At 43.0% G+C, this 15,226-nt stretch overlaps 1 protein-coding gene across 4 annotated transcripts in view; it reads right to left on the bottom strand.

Annotated features, from left to right (window-relative positions):
- Positions 1-228: 228 nt before the first annotated feature.
- Positions 229-15,226, bottom strand: part of WASF2 (WASP family member 2) — a 39,593-nt gene continuing 24,595 nt past the window's right edge. For all 4 annotated transcript variants that reach the window (XM_020810684.3, XM_020810686.3, XM_020810685.3 and 1 more), the window contains 7 exons: positions 14,424-14,558; positions 13,801-13,954; positions 12,333-12,450; positions 10,177-10,286; positions 4,203-4,358; positions 2,818-3,314; positions 229-1,751 (listed from right to left, as the gene is read on the bottom strand). In XM_020810684.3, the coding sequence (XP_020666343.3) occupies positions 1,594-1,751; positions 2,818-3,314; positions 4,203-4,358; positions 10,177-10,286; positions 12,333-12,450; positions 13,801-13,954; positions 14,424-14,558 (1,328 nt within the window). In that variant the 3' untranslated portion in view covers positions 229-1,593. The remainder of the gene's footprint in view (positions 1,752-2,817; positions 3,315-4,202; positions 4,359-10,176; positions 10,287-12,332; positions 12,451-13,800; positions 13,955-14,423; positions 14,559-15,226) is intronic.

Raw genomic sequence — 15,226 nt, 5'->3', positions numbered from 1 at the left:
TTAAAAATGATGTGAGTCGCAGCTCAAATACATCTGGAGGGCCACGTTCTCTTTATCTGCTTTGGTCCCTTGACTAAAGACAACACTAAGCTCTGTGCTATACTCTGACATCCAAACTTATTCAAGAAGCAGACAGGCAATAAGGGCTTAGAAGAAGATGAAAGACATAAGATTACCTCTTTACCTGCACACCTTTCCTTCGATATATGAAAACAGTTACATGGCATATTGTAGTGGGAAACGAAGGGCAGGTGTGTGGAAAGATACAGGATTTCGAACTGGAAAGAAGGTAGGAGAGCACTCTCTTGACATGTAAAACCAGCACTTTCATAATGGTATTTAATGCTGCTGGGCTGGCTGATTTTAAAGAAAATACGTGAGTATGGTTTCTATTTATTAGAGCGCCTCTCCATAAACTGCTTGTACAACTGAAGCTGGGGCTCTCAGGTGTTATTGTTACTAGAGATAGCAGATCATCTCAGAACTAACTAAATAACTGAAGGAATCAGAGCAAGCTAAAAAGGCAGCTTTAGATGTATATTACAAACAGCCATTTTCATCTTTTATGAATCTTTTATCCCTAAAAGCTGGAATGTGGTATCAGGGAATTTGGGAAAATAGCCTGGATTTTCTGCAGGTCACCCTAAAGTGTAGTTTTTAAACACCTAGAGCCAATCTAACCCATCCATGGTCCCCCAATGGTGTACAACATTCTACTGATGAACAGAACCGCATACTACCAGGGCTTATGGCTCTCTAAAACAAACAGTACAAAGTTCTTTCCAATATCACAGGTACTAATGACCTGGAAAATGGCTGGGTAATATGCAACCAGGTCAAAAAGGAAGTATTCTGTCTTCTCAGTCATCCTTGCCACGCTAACTGGTTCGGGTGGGGAGGGATGGATCAGTACTAGAGATTGGGGTATTCATATTCAAATATCCCTGGGGCCCGCACTCTTGTTAACTCTTGTTAACTTGTATACAAATACCCCCTCTTCTAATCAGTACCAGACCACTGCTGGGAAAGGGGAGTGGGGTCACTTTTCAGAATAAAATATAACTCTTCTGTATACACAGTGCAACTCTCTTTAACGTCCATGTTAAGTTTTGGAGCATTTAAGCAAACTGGATAGAATGGATTTGGAACACAGGCTTAATCCTATCCCTTAATTTTACTGGACAGCTGCTGAATTATTCTAGTGTCTGACAAGGACTGCCACTAAGACAGTCCTACAAATTAAGAGAGCATTGCCTTAAAATTCATGGCCCTTTGAGATGTTTGCTATCTTAGAGAACACTTTTTGATTAAAAGAGAACCTGCATTTTTAAGTCTTCAAGGTATTCTCCCAACCCAAATAAATCTTGAACTAGACTCTCCCTGCCCCAAACCCTGAGTTTTCCCCCCACCGTCCTTCTGGCTGGGAAGGAGGCACAAGTCCCATCAATGAAACAAGATTCTTGGAAGCTTGATAAATTGATCTTTGGTTACTGGTTGAAGGAGAAAGGGGGGGGGTAAAGAGAGAGTTTTGGCAATCTAGAAAGTTTTAGGGGGTTTCTCTCATGACATCCCCCTGCAGGGTGGGCTGCCGGTTTAATCAGACCATTCATCCTCATCAAACTCTGAAGAATCATCCTCAGAGTCACTGTATTCAACTGCAATGCGCCGTGATAGGATGGTGGCCACATCATTACCCACAACATCTCTCTTCTCTTGTTCGCGCTGTTCTTCCACTTTGCGGAGCTGGAAACCTGGCAAGAAAGAAGAAAGAGGCTACTTGAGACCCTGCTAGGGAGCAGAAAGGGCTTCTCAAGCCATTCCAGCACAGCCTAATAAAACAGGTACAATCACGAGGCTGCATTTTTTTTTAAAAAAAATGAACCTGTACTAGAACCAAAAGCAAAGTCTCAGGAAAAATAGGTGCATGGATTCGATCTGAAGTTAGACATTAAGCAAAAGGAGGAAAACAAACAAAACAAAACAATACTGTTGGTACAAAACATGGCCAACAATCACAGATTGTGCCAAGTAGCAAAGCGTGCCAGGATAAGTCAGCAATAGATGTTTTTCCTTTGAAAATGTAAGAGATGGCACTTATATGAATGTTCAACGGTCCCTCATATGTAATTCTGTGCAGCTACCTTTTGAACCAGCTTAGTAGAAACCAGAAAATACAATACTACTGACATGAACAATAACCAAAGAGCTGTCAATAAAATGTGGATGCTATGTTGTTGTTGTTGTTATGTGTGATCAAACCGGCTTATAGTGGCCCTAATAAGGCTTTCAAGGTAAGTGAGACATTTAAAAAGTGGTTTTACTTATTCCAATCCCTGCCACCCTGGTGAGTTTCCATGGCTGAACAGGTCCTCAACCCGCGGTCTTCTGAGTCTTAGTCCGTCACTATATCCACTTTACCACACTGGGTATTCCCAAATGTTGAGATGGTAGATGATTTATATGATCTTATAAAATAACAGCTAGTTAGGATATGTGGCGTGCAGATTACATAGAAAATGTTCCAAGGGGATAATGCCAGTGGTCTAAAGGAGTGATGGGTGAAGTGCAGTGTTCCAGATGTTGTCTGATGGCAACTCACAGCAGCCCTAATGGGCACAGCCAGTAGTGAGATATGCCGGCAAGATTTTACTTATTACTGGTGTAAAGGAAAGCCATTCCCCGAACATATTTCTTATGGCTTAGATATCTAATATCTGTGAACTGATAAGGTGCTCATCTCCTTGTCATCACATGCACATTCACGGATTGTATAGTTTCAGGCAGTAAGACCCAGATATACAAAATAAAGAGGTTTACCTTGACGAATAGCAGAAAGCAAGTCACTCCTCGCCTCACTAACCGCAGGCAACGAGGACTTGGGCTTTGAAGGCACTGAATCTGGCTGAGGAAGAGAAGCCTCTGGACCATCCATGCCACCAAAAGAAGAAGGGGGTGGACCAGGAGGTGGTGGAGGTGGAGGAGGGGGTGGTGCACCAACTGCTTGCTGGGGTAACTGGGGTGGAGGGACATCCACTGCCGGAGGAGATGGAGGTGGAGGGGCAGCAAAATCAGGATGAGGTGGGAAGGAAGAGGGAGATGGTGGGGGAGGGATGCCTGTGGTTGGAAAGCCTGCAAGTGGAGGTGGTGGGGGAATGCCTGCCATAGGTGGAGGTGGGGGTGGCGCAGGAGGTGGTGCAAAGCCTGGTCTGCTTCCCTGTGGTGAACCAATCGGTGGAGCAGGTGGAGGATGGCTTGGGCTGACGAGGCCGGGCTTTTTCTGCCCTCCAGAACTGCTCTGGTTGTGTGCTGGATAGCTGTCAGGTTGGAGATTGGGAAGGAGAAAGGGAAACAGAAAGAATCTGCCATTAGTTTTGAGAATCAGAGACTGTGGGGCAAAGAGAACCATCAGTCTTGAACCTTGCCCACTATCCCCGAAGAGACACCTCAACCAGTTTGTATTTATTAAACTTAAGAGCATTAAGAGTGCAGTTCTAGTCTAGTATTCTATCTCGGATTCAACGGCTGGCTTTCGGAAAGTCCGACAGAGAGCCACAAATGGAGCTAAATCTGAGCACATGTCGCTTAAAGATAAGCTCGGCAACTGGATTTTTTTGTTCCTTTTTTAAAATTAGCTTCAGCAAAATGGTTTTATGTGTGATCAATTTTCCAAATGTTACCATTAAAATGACTTACAAGAACCCTCTACAAAGTTATTGTGAAGCTGCAAGGAATATTTGGGCGGGAGGAAGGTAATATACAACTGTACAAGATGGTCAGGACTCCAGAAAAAGGTGGTTTTGTTTAAAGAAAGTTGCTAACCTTCAGGGTAATGAACAGACACTTCTATTCGTATCTACCAATACGTTTTCCACACAGCAGCAGTCTCAAGGACCACGTCTGCCTTTATGAGCCTACCCATGCGTTAAGATCATCAGGGGAGGCCTTTCTCTCGATCCCACCACCCTCACAGGTGTGCTTGACTGCAGTCAAAACTGTAGTCATGATCCAGGTTCCATCCCAAGTAGCCAGCTTGAGGTTTTACAGAAATTGTTTTATGGAAACATGGCAGGCAACTCCTGTGCCAAACAAACTGGAGACTTCATGGCAGGAACTGGATAGGGAAGTGCTTGTGCACTTGTTCTACAAAATAACTTCCCTTGTATTTCTTTTGCTTTACCGACTACGGCTTCAATGATGCTTACCTAAAGTCCATTGGGGGTGGTGGAAGGTTTTCATCTGTGAATGATGGAGGGGATGATGATATTGAATCTGGCTGTGGAGGAGGTGGGTAATAGTTGGCATCGACACTCTCGTTGGAACCAATGCTACCATTCTGATACACCATATTGGTTGGATACCTAATATCGTTAAAAAAAAAAAGACAGCTACATGACATAGACCACATAAATCAAGATCCTTTCTTGCAAAGGTAACACAGGAACCCCAATGAATGTCTGCATATTTGAGTCAGGAGGAAATACACATAATGACATCAAAAGAACAGCACTCTGAGAACTAACACTGCAGCACCTTACCTGACAAGTTTGGCTGAAAGCCTTTTGGGAAGAACCGTTCTTACTCAACATGTCTACACATTAGTAAGCACCTATGTGGTCAGTGGGCGCTGGTTCAGTTGTTGTGGCCATTTAAAGGGTTTACTAAAACATTATCATGTAGGCATTTCTACAGATAAAACTAGTTAATCCCTTTAATTCTGCAGTTCCTTTGCTGAACTACAGGAGTATGCATCATACACTCTACAAGCAGGTTGATTCCCTCTACGAGAACCGCCTGCCGGCGGACTTCTTCAGCCCCATTGTGCGCAACATGTTGCTCTTCTACGCAGAGCAGGGGGACGTGCAGATGGCCGTATCCGTGCTTATCGTGCTGGGGGATCGCATCCGGAAGGAGATTGATGATCAGGCCCAGGTACGTTTGTACACTGCCACCCATGTGTAGTGAGGGCTGGGCTGCCAGCCTTGTCAGGGCGCTGCTTGGGCCTCCATATTAATCGCTGGCGCTTCCTTTCGTTGTATGGTATACTGTGTATATACTTACAATGACAATAAATTATATTATTATTATTAATTTCTTAGTACGTACAATACACAGATTAACTAGCAACGGATTCTGCAGAGCAGGAGCAGGGTTAAAGACTCTGGTCAGTTTTGTCTTCAAATGTTTTCTGCCTTAAAATTCCAATTTGAGACATGTTTTTCAAGTAATACAGCACCTTCCCCCAACCTAGTACTTCTCAGATGGGTGCTATCGTTCTCCAGGCAGTTTGGTGATGATAACAATTGTAGCAAAGCTTAGAAATAACATGTTAGATTTAATGTGTTCACACTACATTTGTTATTAAGGAGAAAAAGCCACTAATATTTTAGCAATTTAAACCTAATCTTCAAAATGTAATCTACAAGTAACCTTAACAGTTTTTGCTATGTCTTCTAGAGAGTGAACACATGAAGTGCACACTCCCCCTCTTCAAAGGGCAAGACACCTACACTTCCCATTGAAAAGATTTAAACTAGCTAGCCACAGCCTTGGTTTTATAAACATATGTGTACAGTGGTGCCTCGCATTACAACATTAATTCGTTCCAGCGAAATCGCTGTAGAACGAAAATGTCTTAATGCAAAAATAAAAAGCCCATTGAAACCCCTTCAATGCATTCTAATGGGCTGGAAACTCACCGTCCAGCGAAGATCCTCCATAGGGTGGCCATTTTCGGTGCCTGTGCAGCGAGGAATCCGTCCCAGAAAACAGCGGGGAGCTAATTTATTTACCCAGCGGCCATTTTGAAACCGCCGATCAGCTGGAGGAAAATTGTTGTTTTGCGAAGAATCGGTTCCCGAAACAGGGAACCGATCATCGCAAAGCGAAAAAAACCCATTCAGGCCATTGTTCTGCGATCGCAAAAAGATCATCGTAATGCAGTTTTGTCGTAATGCGGGCCAATTGTAAAGCGAGGCACCAATGTACTCTAATGTTAAGAAGGCTTAATCAGCACAGACAAGAGTATATGGCATTTCTCCAGGCTTTGGGGAGTTTTAGTCTAAGGACATTAGGAGGCCTACTATTAGGAAGTACTGTTGTAATGACTACTTCCAGCAAAACTGTACTTCTTTAGTATTATACTAGAGATGGGGATGAATCACCATTTTGGCGATTCATCCTGCTTCGTGATCCATCAAAGTTGATGAATCACAAAGCATAAAGCTCCCCCCCCCATGAACCAACAAAGCAATAATTTATTCATTGATTCAAGGGGGGGGTTAGACAGCCACAGGTTGTCTGGAAAAAAAATCTGACCCCCCTGTCACTATTGCCCTCTGCTCCTGCCACCCCCCACCGTAATCGCTGCCTTCGCTACCATCTTTGCAAAAGTCAGCCTGAATTCCCTTAAGGCAGGCTAAGGGAATCCAGAATGGCCTTTGCAAAGATGGCAGCTGCAGCTTCCCTACCTTAAATGAAGGCACAGCCACCAACTTTGCAAAGGGCAGCCAGTGTCCCTTACTGCAGGCTGTGGCTGCGGAGGCCACTACACCGGGCAGAGATGGGTGACAGCAGCGGCGGATGGTGGCAGTGGCTAAGGTAAGAGGGAGGAAGGGGGCAGAGGATAGGCTTTGGGGCTGGGCGGCACACAGGCATAAAGGGAAAGCCATAGGAAGTGAGGGAAGGCTAGCCTTCCCTCCCTTCATATGGGGGAGGGATAAAAATGGGGAAATATTCATCCCTTCGTATTCGTCATGGTCTCTGGAACTCACAAATATAAAGGGATGAATATTTAACAAATCAGCAATTTTTTTACAAATATCGTAATCCATTTTTTAATTCGTCTCCATGTCTACATTATACCATACAAAAGATAGTCTTGATTAAAGTCCTATTTTCTCTCTCCCTCTCTCTCTCTTTCTTTCAGGTCACAGTGACCAGTTCCTATTGCACTTACCACAAGTTTGACAAATAGTAACAAAAGATACCAGCTGCAGTCTCACATGGATTTGTTTAAAAAAGTTTTTTTGGAACCACAACCAGCAGCCCCAGGGGAAAATTAAGCTGGGATGATTTCTATCATCTTGACCCTAAATGTCTCTCTATATATGCAGTTCTAAAAGGAGCTGCTTCTACTGTAGTATGAACACTGTCCTTTAGCACTTTCAAAGACTACCTGCAGGGCTATTAAACAGTAAACCTGGAAGTTTTATTTCATCTGTTCTTGCTGTGACAGGGTGAACAGAACAGTTGTCTCTTAAGACAGTTAAGAAACCAGAACACTTTGAAGGAGGAGGAGGAGAAGGAATGATTTAGATGATCCCTCCCCAAATACTTTGTTTGCATAAGCATTTGGGGAGAGGGCATGCAAATCATTCCTCCTCCTCCTTTGCACTTCATGCAAAAATGTTTGATTCACTGAGTCGCTTTCCCAGTTTGTAATGTTTCATGTGAATGAATGAATTTGCAAACTCTTAGGGGGAAATTGTCAAGTCGGCAGCTGAAATAGCAACTGTCGCACAGCACAGTTCTTTCTGAACAGCACCACCAGAATGCAGTCCATGAGGACATTTCTGAACACACCCACATATGTTGGGAATTCCCAGCAAGTGATTGATATACACCACTTGCAGCCGTGGTTCAGAAACGTTCTCCCTTTAGTGGACAATTCCTACAACAGCATAACAACTACCCCGCTGGAACACCATTCCATCTTGTCCTACATCCACCTTGGGTCTTTTTGGAGAGAAAGGCGGGATAGAAATATTTTAAATAAATCCCATTTTCTACAGTGATGAACTAGATGCCTCTTGGAAGTCCACAAGAACACCAGTAAGGCATTTAGATCTCTGTTCTTGTTCCCCAGCAACTGAACTGAGACGCATATAGCCTCTGAAACCTGGAGGGTGCATGCAGTATGTGTGCTTTGGAAACAACCCCCCTCCCAACTTAGTGGCCATCATCAAATCCTATGGGTGTAAATTTTAAATGCTCTGTGACACTGCCTGTCCCATCTTGCTGTCCATTTGGTATTTCTGGGTTATTCAGAGTTTCAGCTATTATGAAAGAAAGACAGCACTACATATAGGAAGTATTTAGGAAAAGAGCACTGATGAATTCACACAAACCACCTTCTATTCAAATTGATTTGTCCTTATCCCTCACATGGAACAGCATCCCAAAAGAGGAACAAAATAAGTAAATGGCAGAGGGCAGAAGAGCATTCATGTGAGACTACTTTTAATCAATATAGGCAAATTGCGCACACACGTTAATAGTAGTGGTCCCTCAATATGGCAAACGTCACATCTGCACTGATATAACTGATTCAGATTTCATGCTCATTTAGAGTTTACAAATCTGCCATACATCTCTAAGCCAAGAAATCCTGGCTGCAAATGTATGTAAAAATAATACAGAAGCACATAGATTTCACTTGCCGAAACAATTAAGATTTATGATCTCAAGATCTTAACTAACATTGCCAGTTCACTTTTAGTGCAAATAAGTACAGAGAATAAATATGAGTGGACCCACATTGAATGCCTCTGAAAAGTGTGATGATCTGGTCAACTGTCTCTCAATAATCGCACAGATCAGGGGCTCCTGACATAATCTTTCTTAACTTGTTGCCCTCCAGAGATGCTGAAGTACAATTCCCATCATCCAAACCTGGGGATGATTAACAGTTCTACTGCACTACATCTACAGAGCACTAGGTTGTAAAAGAGTGGCCTACAAAAATACACACTAACCAAAAAAAAGCATTTTATTCCAGCAATGATCAAATTTCCTCTCCTGCAACGAGTGGCTTGCCATTCTATAGGCAGCATTAAGCAAGTTGTAGGTAACTAAAAGTGTATGCTAACACTCCAGACTATATGCACGCAATCAACTGTCAGCCAGAGTAAACACATGAGGGTAAGTCTACTGTGAAAGCACTGTAGAACCATGTGTCAGAATCAGAATGAAGCACAGATCTTATGGGTGCGTTTGGGTAACAGAAATGCCTTCCTGTTGGATTTTGCAGACAGAGCTTATTAACAACCGACATGATCCAAGTGAGGACAACACTTTCTGTGGAAGATATTGATTCTGATCTCAGAAACTTATACCAAGAGCAACCAACTCTGAGTTACCATCAGTTTGTACAACAATTAGCAGTGGCTCTAAGCACTACATGACGTTCAGTAGCTGCTAGTTCAAGAATGTCAGGCTACAAAGCACAGTGTTAGATGTGCCTCCCACTGTATAATGTGCATTAAAATTTTTTGCTCTTCCCTTATACAAATAATGTATGTGTAGCACTTCAGTGTAGGAGAGGGTTTGGTGGGAATATGCTGAGGCAGAAATCCTCTAGAAAGCTACTAAATGAGTCTGTTATACGAGGTTCCTGAGCCTTTGCACTTCTATGAGATGGTCATGAACCACTGATTAGGCAGGGGTCGTTTAGTGCACAGCTGATCTGAGGTTCGATGCCCTGCCCCCTCTGGCGGGCATCCACTCAGAGGCAGAGCCCCAGCCTCCTTGCCTCACCTCCTCTGGCAACTGCCCCCAAGGGCGCGGGACACTGACTCGTGGATCAACTGTGTGGCCAGTAAAAAAACCACGCCAAACCAGTGGTTTGTGCCCATTTCTAATTTCTACACTTAGCAGTACATCATCCGAAAACAGAACAAAATCGCCTAGGATCCAGAAACATCACTGAGGAGGACTACTTTGCATGACTTCTGTTTGAATAATACATTCACTTTATGCAATCACTCTGAGTGTCTTTCCAGTTTCCAGGTGAACAGCTGTAGGACTGGGAGGTTGCTGCGCAGAACTTCGAAACCTAAAGCCCTCTGCATGACTTGTTCTATGATTCCATTACGTTTAAACTAACACCTAAGAGTAAATCAAGTTCTGACTTTAACAGTGTAAAGTTTTTATCCAGGACCACAGTCAATTATTTGACCCACACTGAGCTCCATGGCAAAGTTTTGAAAAGTTACCTATGTTGACTGTAACTCCCAGAATCTAGGGATTTCCAAACCTTTGCCCTTGGAACATAGCAAGATACACATACCTGCACATGTTCAGGTCTCAGTTTTCAAATGTCACTATAACCAAAAACGGTCTTCTAGAGAATCTAAACATTCTGGTAGTTTTTCTTACTCTCCAGGACCAAGTTTTTACCTTGTGTCAACAAACTCTTGTCCCATTTTCATTTTTTCCCATTCTTCTTTCCGACTTTTGATTTTCCGAGGATTCACATTTCCTCTGTTTGGATTATCTTTCTTTTCTTTCTAGAAGACAAATACTTATTTTTAGGAGGTGAATATCTCGGAATTGGCTCCAAAAAGGTTAGTTTGCAGTTCTGTACTATTTTTATTACTTTGACAGTACAGCCATTCTCTCCAAGAACCACACAGCACTTTAAAAGAAAATAGCTTCTCCTTTGCTGGAGCACATCCTGATTAAGTCAGAGAGCAAGACAAAGCACAACTTTTAAAACACGGACATGGGCAGTGGGGCAACAAGCTTCCAAACCTTGGGGGGGAAAGCATGTTACACCTGCCAGAGGCCTCTGGGGGAACACCATTTGCCTTGTAATCACAGTTTCGTATACACTCCCTAGAGGTTGTTTCGAGTTCCTCAAACACTTTTTCTTGATCCACGGGTTATTTTTGGTTTTGTTTCTTTTAAATGCTTTTTAAAGCCTAAAACTGTGGGGGGGGGGGTGCTGTAAGAGGAAACAGAGAGGCACACCTATTACCGAAGAGCCCAATCAAACAGGGGTTGTAGGAGTTGCAGTCTGCCAATATCTGGGGACTAAAGATTGGGAATGAAGTTGACCCAATTCCAGGAGGCAGTGGAAGACAGGAAGGCCTGGCGTGCTCTGGTCCACGGGGTCACGAAGAGTCGGACACAACTAAATGACTAAACAACACAAAGACTGGGAATAACTGCCCTGGAACATACCCAGCCCTCTCATATTAACAGGAAGATCAGTCATGCCAGGCAAGGATCTTTGAAGGCAGGCTTTTAGCAATCATGATTGAGTCCCTGAATGCCTTTTTAAAGTTAAAATAGTTTTAAATGTTTACAGTGTTGCCTCGCTAGACAGTTACCCCGCATGACAGTTTTTCCGCTAGACACTGGCTTATTGCGATCGCTATAGCGATTCGCAAAACAGTGATTACTATGGGGGAATTTCGCTGGACAATGTTTGGTCCCTGCTTCGCAAACCGATTTTCGCTAGGCAACGATATTGACAGCTCCCTCCGCGCTCGCAAACAGGTATTTTCGGGACCTAAGCTTCTCAAGACAGCGATTTAAACAGCTGATTGGCAGTTCGCAAAGCGGCTTTCCTATGGCCGATCTTTGCTAGACAACGATTCTTCCCCATTGGAACGCATTAAACAGGTTTCAATGCATTCCAATGGGGAAATGCTTTTCACTAGCCAATGATTTTGCTAAACAGCGATTTCAGTGGAACGGATTATCATCGTCTAGCAAGGCACCACTGTACTTTTTATTATTCAATTGCATTTTTAGTAGCATACCGTTTAATTGTTTTTTTAATGTTTAAATGATTACGTTTTTAATTCTATTAATTTAATATTGTGAGCCGTCTTGGTCACTTTATCGGGAGAAAGGCGGTCTCTAAAACAAACAAACAAACAAACAGGGATCTTTGTTTTTCATTATGTTTCTGCTCCTCAATGACATAATTTGCAGTTTCTAAGATCCCTTGGAATTCAGTTTGGAAATCACTAGCCAGATGAGAAACAAAAAACTAATTAAAGCAATGGATTGGACCTTTGCACTCTACATTAAAAGTCTGTGAAAACAAAGATGTGGTGTCATATAGTACAGTGGTGCCTCAACTTATGAACATCCTGACTTACGACCATTTCGAGTTACGACCAGCTCCGGCTGCAAAATTTTGCTTTGACTTGCAAACAGAAAAGGGCAGGGGAAAAAGGCAGGAAATTCAAATTGCTAACCACTGGTAGGCGAAGAGGCTGCTTCTTTGTAGCTCTTTCGCAACAGCAGTTAGAGTGAGTGCCATCGGAAGAGGCTTCGGACTGCCTAGTAAGGTAAGGTGCTGCTTTCTGCTTTTTAAAAACGGTTCTGGGTGGGTTTTGCAGTGTGGTTTTGGGCTGGGGGGTTAAGTTTCTGTGCTGAGATGGGTCTTGGGGGGTTTGCTTGTTTGTTTGGTATTTTTTCCCCATTTCCGATGGTTCTTGGGGGGTTTGTTTAGATTTAGACGGTGGTGATGTCTTATGTTTCTCCTTCCTTGTCTTGCTTTGGAAAATTCAGTAAGTAAAAGATGCCCTTCATCTCACCCTATGCTTGCGCTTCTCTTTCATTATATCCTTGGTGTCTTGTAGCATTTTCTCCCTCCACAGATCAAAGAAGTAAGAAGGATCTGTGTAGAATTTGAGTGCTTCCTTGCCATCATCCCTAGAAGAAGACACAGACAGAACAACATGGTCAAACTTTGTCCAGAGCTCAAATGTAATGCACCAGGCAACAGACAGAAACCCCATGATCCCGTAATGATCCTCTTGACTAATTCCCTGCCCTCTTAACTCTAGCCCAAGTGGGAAGAGACTGCATCTTTCAGTCTCAACCAACTCTAGTGTAGGAACCTGCTCTGCTTTTTGGGATGCAAGAGGCAATGTTTTAATACAGTGCATGGACACTGTCTTCTTTGAAGAGCAGCTGAACTTCATCAGAGACCACTACCTCCAGTTAACTATCTTTTGATCACTTCAAATGATAATTATGATGTGGCCCAAGGAAATATTTGTATTCCTGTGCTCTGTCTCATCCCAGCCCAATTGCACACACATGCTGCCTCACAGGATGTTCTTGGGAGTAAGTAATTGCTCCCAGGGCACCACTCTCTTCCCACTTGGCTAGCCACTCTTGGCAAGGAGAGGGAGGGCGAGTCCCCCTACATGTCTGCTGAGTAGTCAACTGAGTGGGTAGAGTGCATCGCTCCAGGAGCAACTGGAAGGATGAGCGGGGCCACCGGTGGACCCGTGAGTGGATGGTCCGGCCCCAGGAGCCGGACCCTCATTAAGTCCAGCTCTGTGGGGCTATTCATATACAAATATGAATACCCCCATCTCTAACGCTGGCTTATAAAAACAGGCTTTTAAAATGTTTTAAAAATTATTTTAAATTTATGTTATCTGTTTTATTACAACATTTCGGGAGCTCTTGCAGGCAGAAAAATGATAAGTAAATATTTTTAATAAGCACTTTTTGAAAAGCAACACATTGGCTCTAACTAATACACTGCCTGGCAACAACTCTCCCAGGTTTCACAGAAGAGTCACTCTTGGTCTTTCTGGCGATGCCAGAGACTGAACCTGCTCCATTTAGGCACTGCAACTTATAGCCGCTCAAAGGCCCTACTGGTCTCTGCTTTTTAAAAATCTAGCACCACTCAGTACTCAACACCTCAATTACATGCTGTATATAGTACGTCTTTCTTTTCCTAAATGGGTTGTCAAATGCACAGAAGCCCAAGCAATTGTATTGCTAGACAATATTCCCATCCCCCATTCTCTCTCTCTCTCTCTCTCTCTCAAATAGATCTGCATCACACACTCTTCCACATCTTCCTCTGTAATATTTTTCCCTATCAAAAACCTCAAAACATTTTAGAGCTTTTCTACAGGAAAGGTGTTGATCAAAAAGCAGGTTTTCTTCTAGACTAGCTTGAGGAAAGACAACAGGTTCAAAGTCGTATAAACTAGATAAGCAACCTTCCTGGTTGGTTATAAACAAAAGGTGCATTACCTGTAGGGAGAGAGGATGTTAAGAGGTGGTGGCATATTACAAACGCTGTACGTTTCAAGGACAGGCATGGGGAGGGAGTCTCTGTCAAAGAGTTTTTGGTCCTGAGTTGTAGAGCTTTTGAAGGCTTTCCTGGTGTTTATCCCTTGCAGAGACACTGAGGGGGGAAAAAAAAAGAAGGAAATTGGAAAAAAACTGAGAAGAGAGCTCAAAATGCAATCTAAGCTAACATCTACCAAGCTACTATTCTCAACAAGTTCAGCAGTTACAATACAGATATTCCGACTCCATCCTGAAAAAAGTTTTGAAAGACAAAATACTTTCTAAAGGGAGCCCCACAAGGAGTGTGTTACAGTAAACCAAACCCCACTTAAATTCCAGCACCAGATAGGATGAGGTGCCTTCAGGCTGCTGTGGAAGAAGGCACCACCATTTGAAGAACACGGGCATCAATCCGCTTTCCTTCACACACTAAGCAACCACTCCACCATTTCAGCGAATTTCCTTTCTGACAGTAAATATGTATCAAATTACAGATATTCTAACTCTATTTTCAACTCCATTCCGATTCCAGGGCATCTCTTTTAACGTAGCTGGGCTAGAAGTACATCATTTCAATCCATTACCTTCTTCCTCCTTGGGATCCAGCTGAGTGACTTTGACTTGGAGGCGGTCAACTCTCTCGACTAGAGAGCTCACCCGAAAGGCAAAAGTATTCGCCTGAGTAAAAAGCTCTCCAAATATGTCCTCTGCAAATTTACCTGGAAAGGGGAAAAAAGGACAACAGAATGTTACATATCTAAATGGCTATATTAGCCACCAAGACACTTGATTTTACCTTTATCACCACAAAAGACTGTTGCATGTGTTTTCACAAACCTGAGGCTGTTCAGGTACTTTCTATGCCCCCCCCCACCCTTTTAAAAAAAGTATTAGTCACCTAACTTGGTACAGGAGAAGAGGACTTTTTTGTTGTCACTACTCTTAAACCACCGGGAAAAGGAAATCCTTCTGAACAACAATTTACTAGTTGATTACATGCTACCAAAATGGAGTTCACCTTTCAGCTTTCTTTCACAATGGGTACAGTCATTTATTACTTGCAGGTAGCAGTATCGGGGGGGGGGGATTAAGGTGCTTTCAAGGTTGAAAACAACACCTCCAAACTTTGGAGCTGAAGATCTAATATTTCAACTAAACTAGACTTCTACAACAAAGGAAATGAAGGAAAAAACTGGAACAAGGTTTTTTTAATGATATGATAGCTACAGCTGTTCCAATTCAATGATCGCCCTTCCTGTAAGCACAGCATATTACAATAAGTCTGGATTGTGATGCTAAGATAAAGAGGGAAAAGAAGACAGAGCACTACCCCAAAATGGTTATGATCTACCTTAATAGAGGGGGAAATATAAAATTTATATACGTG

Source organism: Pogona vitticeps, chromosome 9 (genome assembly GCF_051106095.1).
Source record: "Pogona vitticeps strain Pit_001003342236 chromosome 9, PviZW2.1, whole genome shotgun sequence".
Classification (NCBI taxonomy): Eukaryota; Metazoa; Chordata; class Lepidosauria; order Squamata; family Agamidae; genus Pogona; species Pogona vitticeps.
This window is presented reverse-complemented; position numbering and strand designations above follow the sequence as displayed.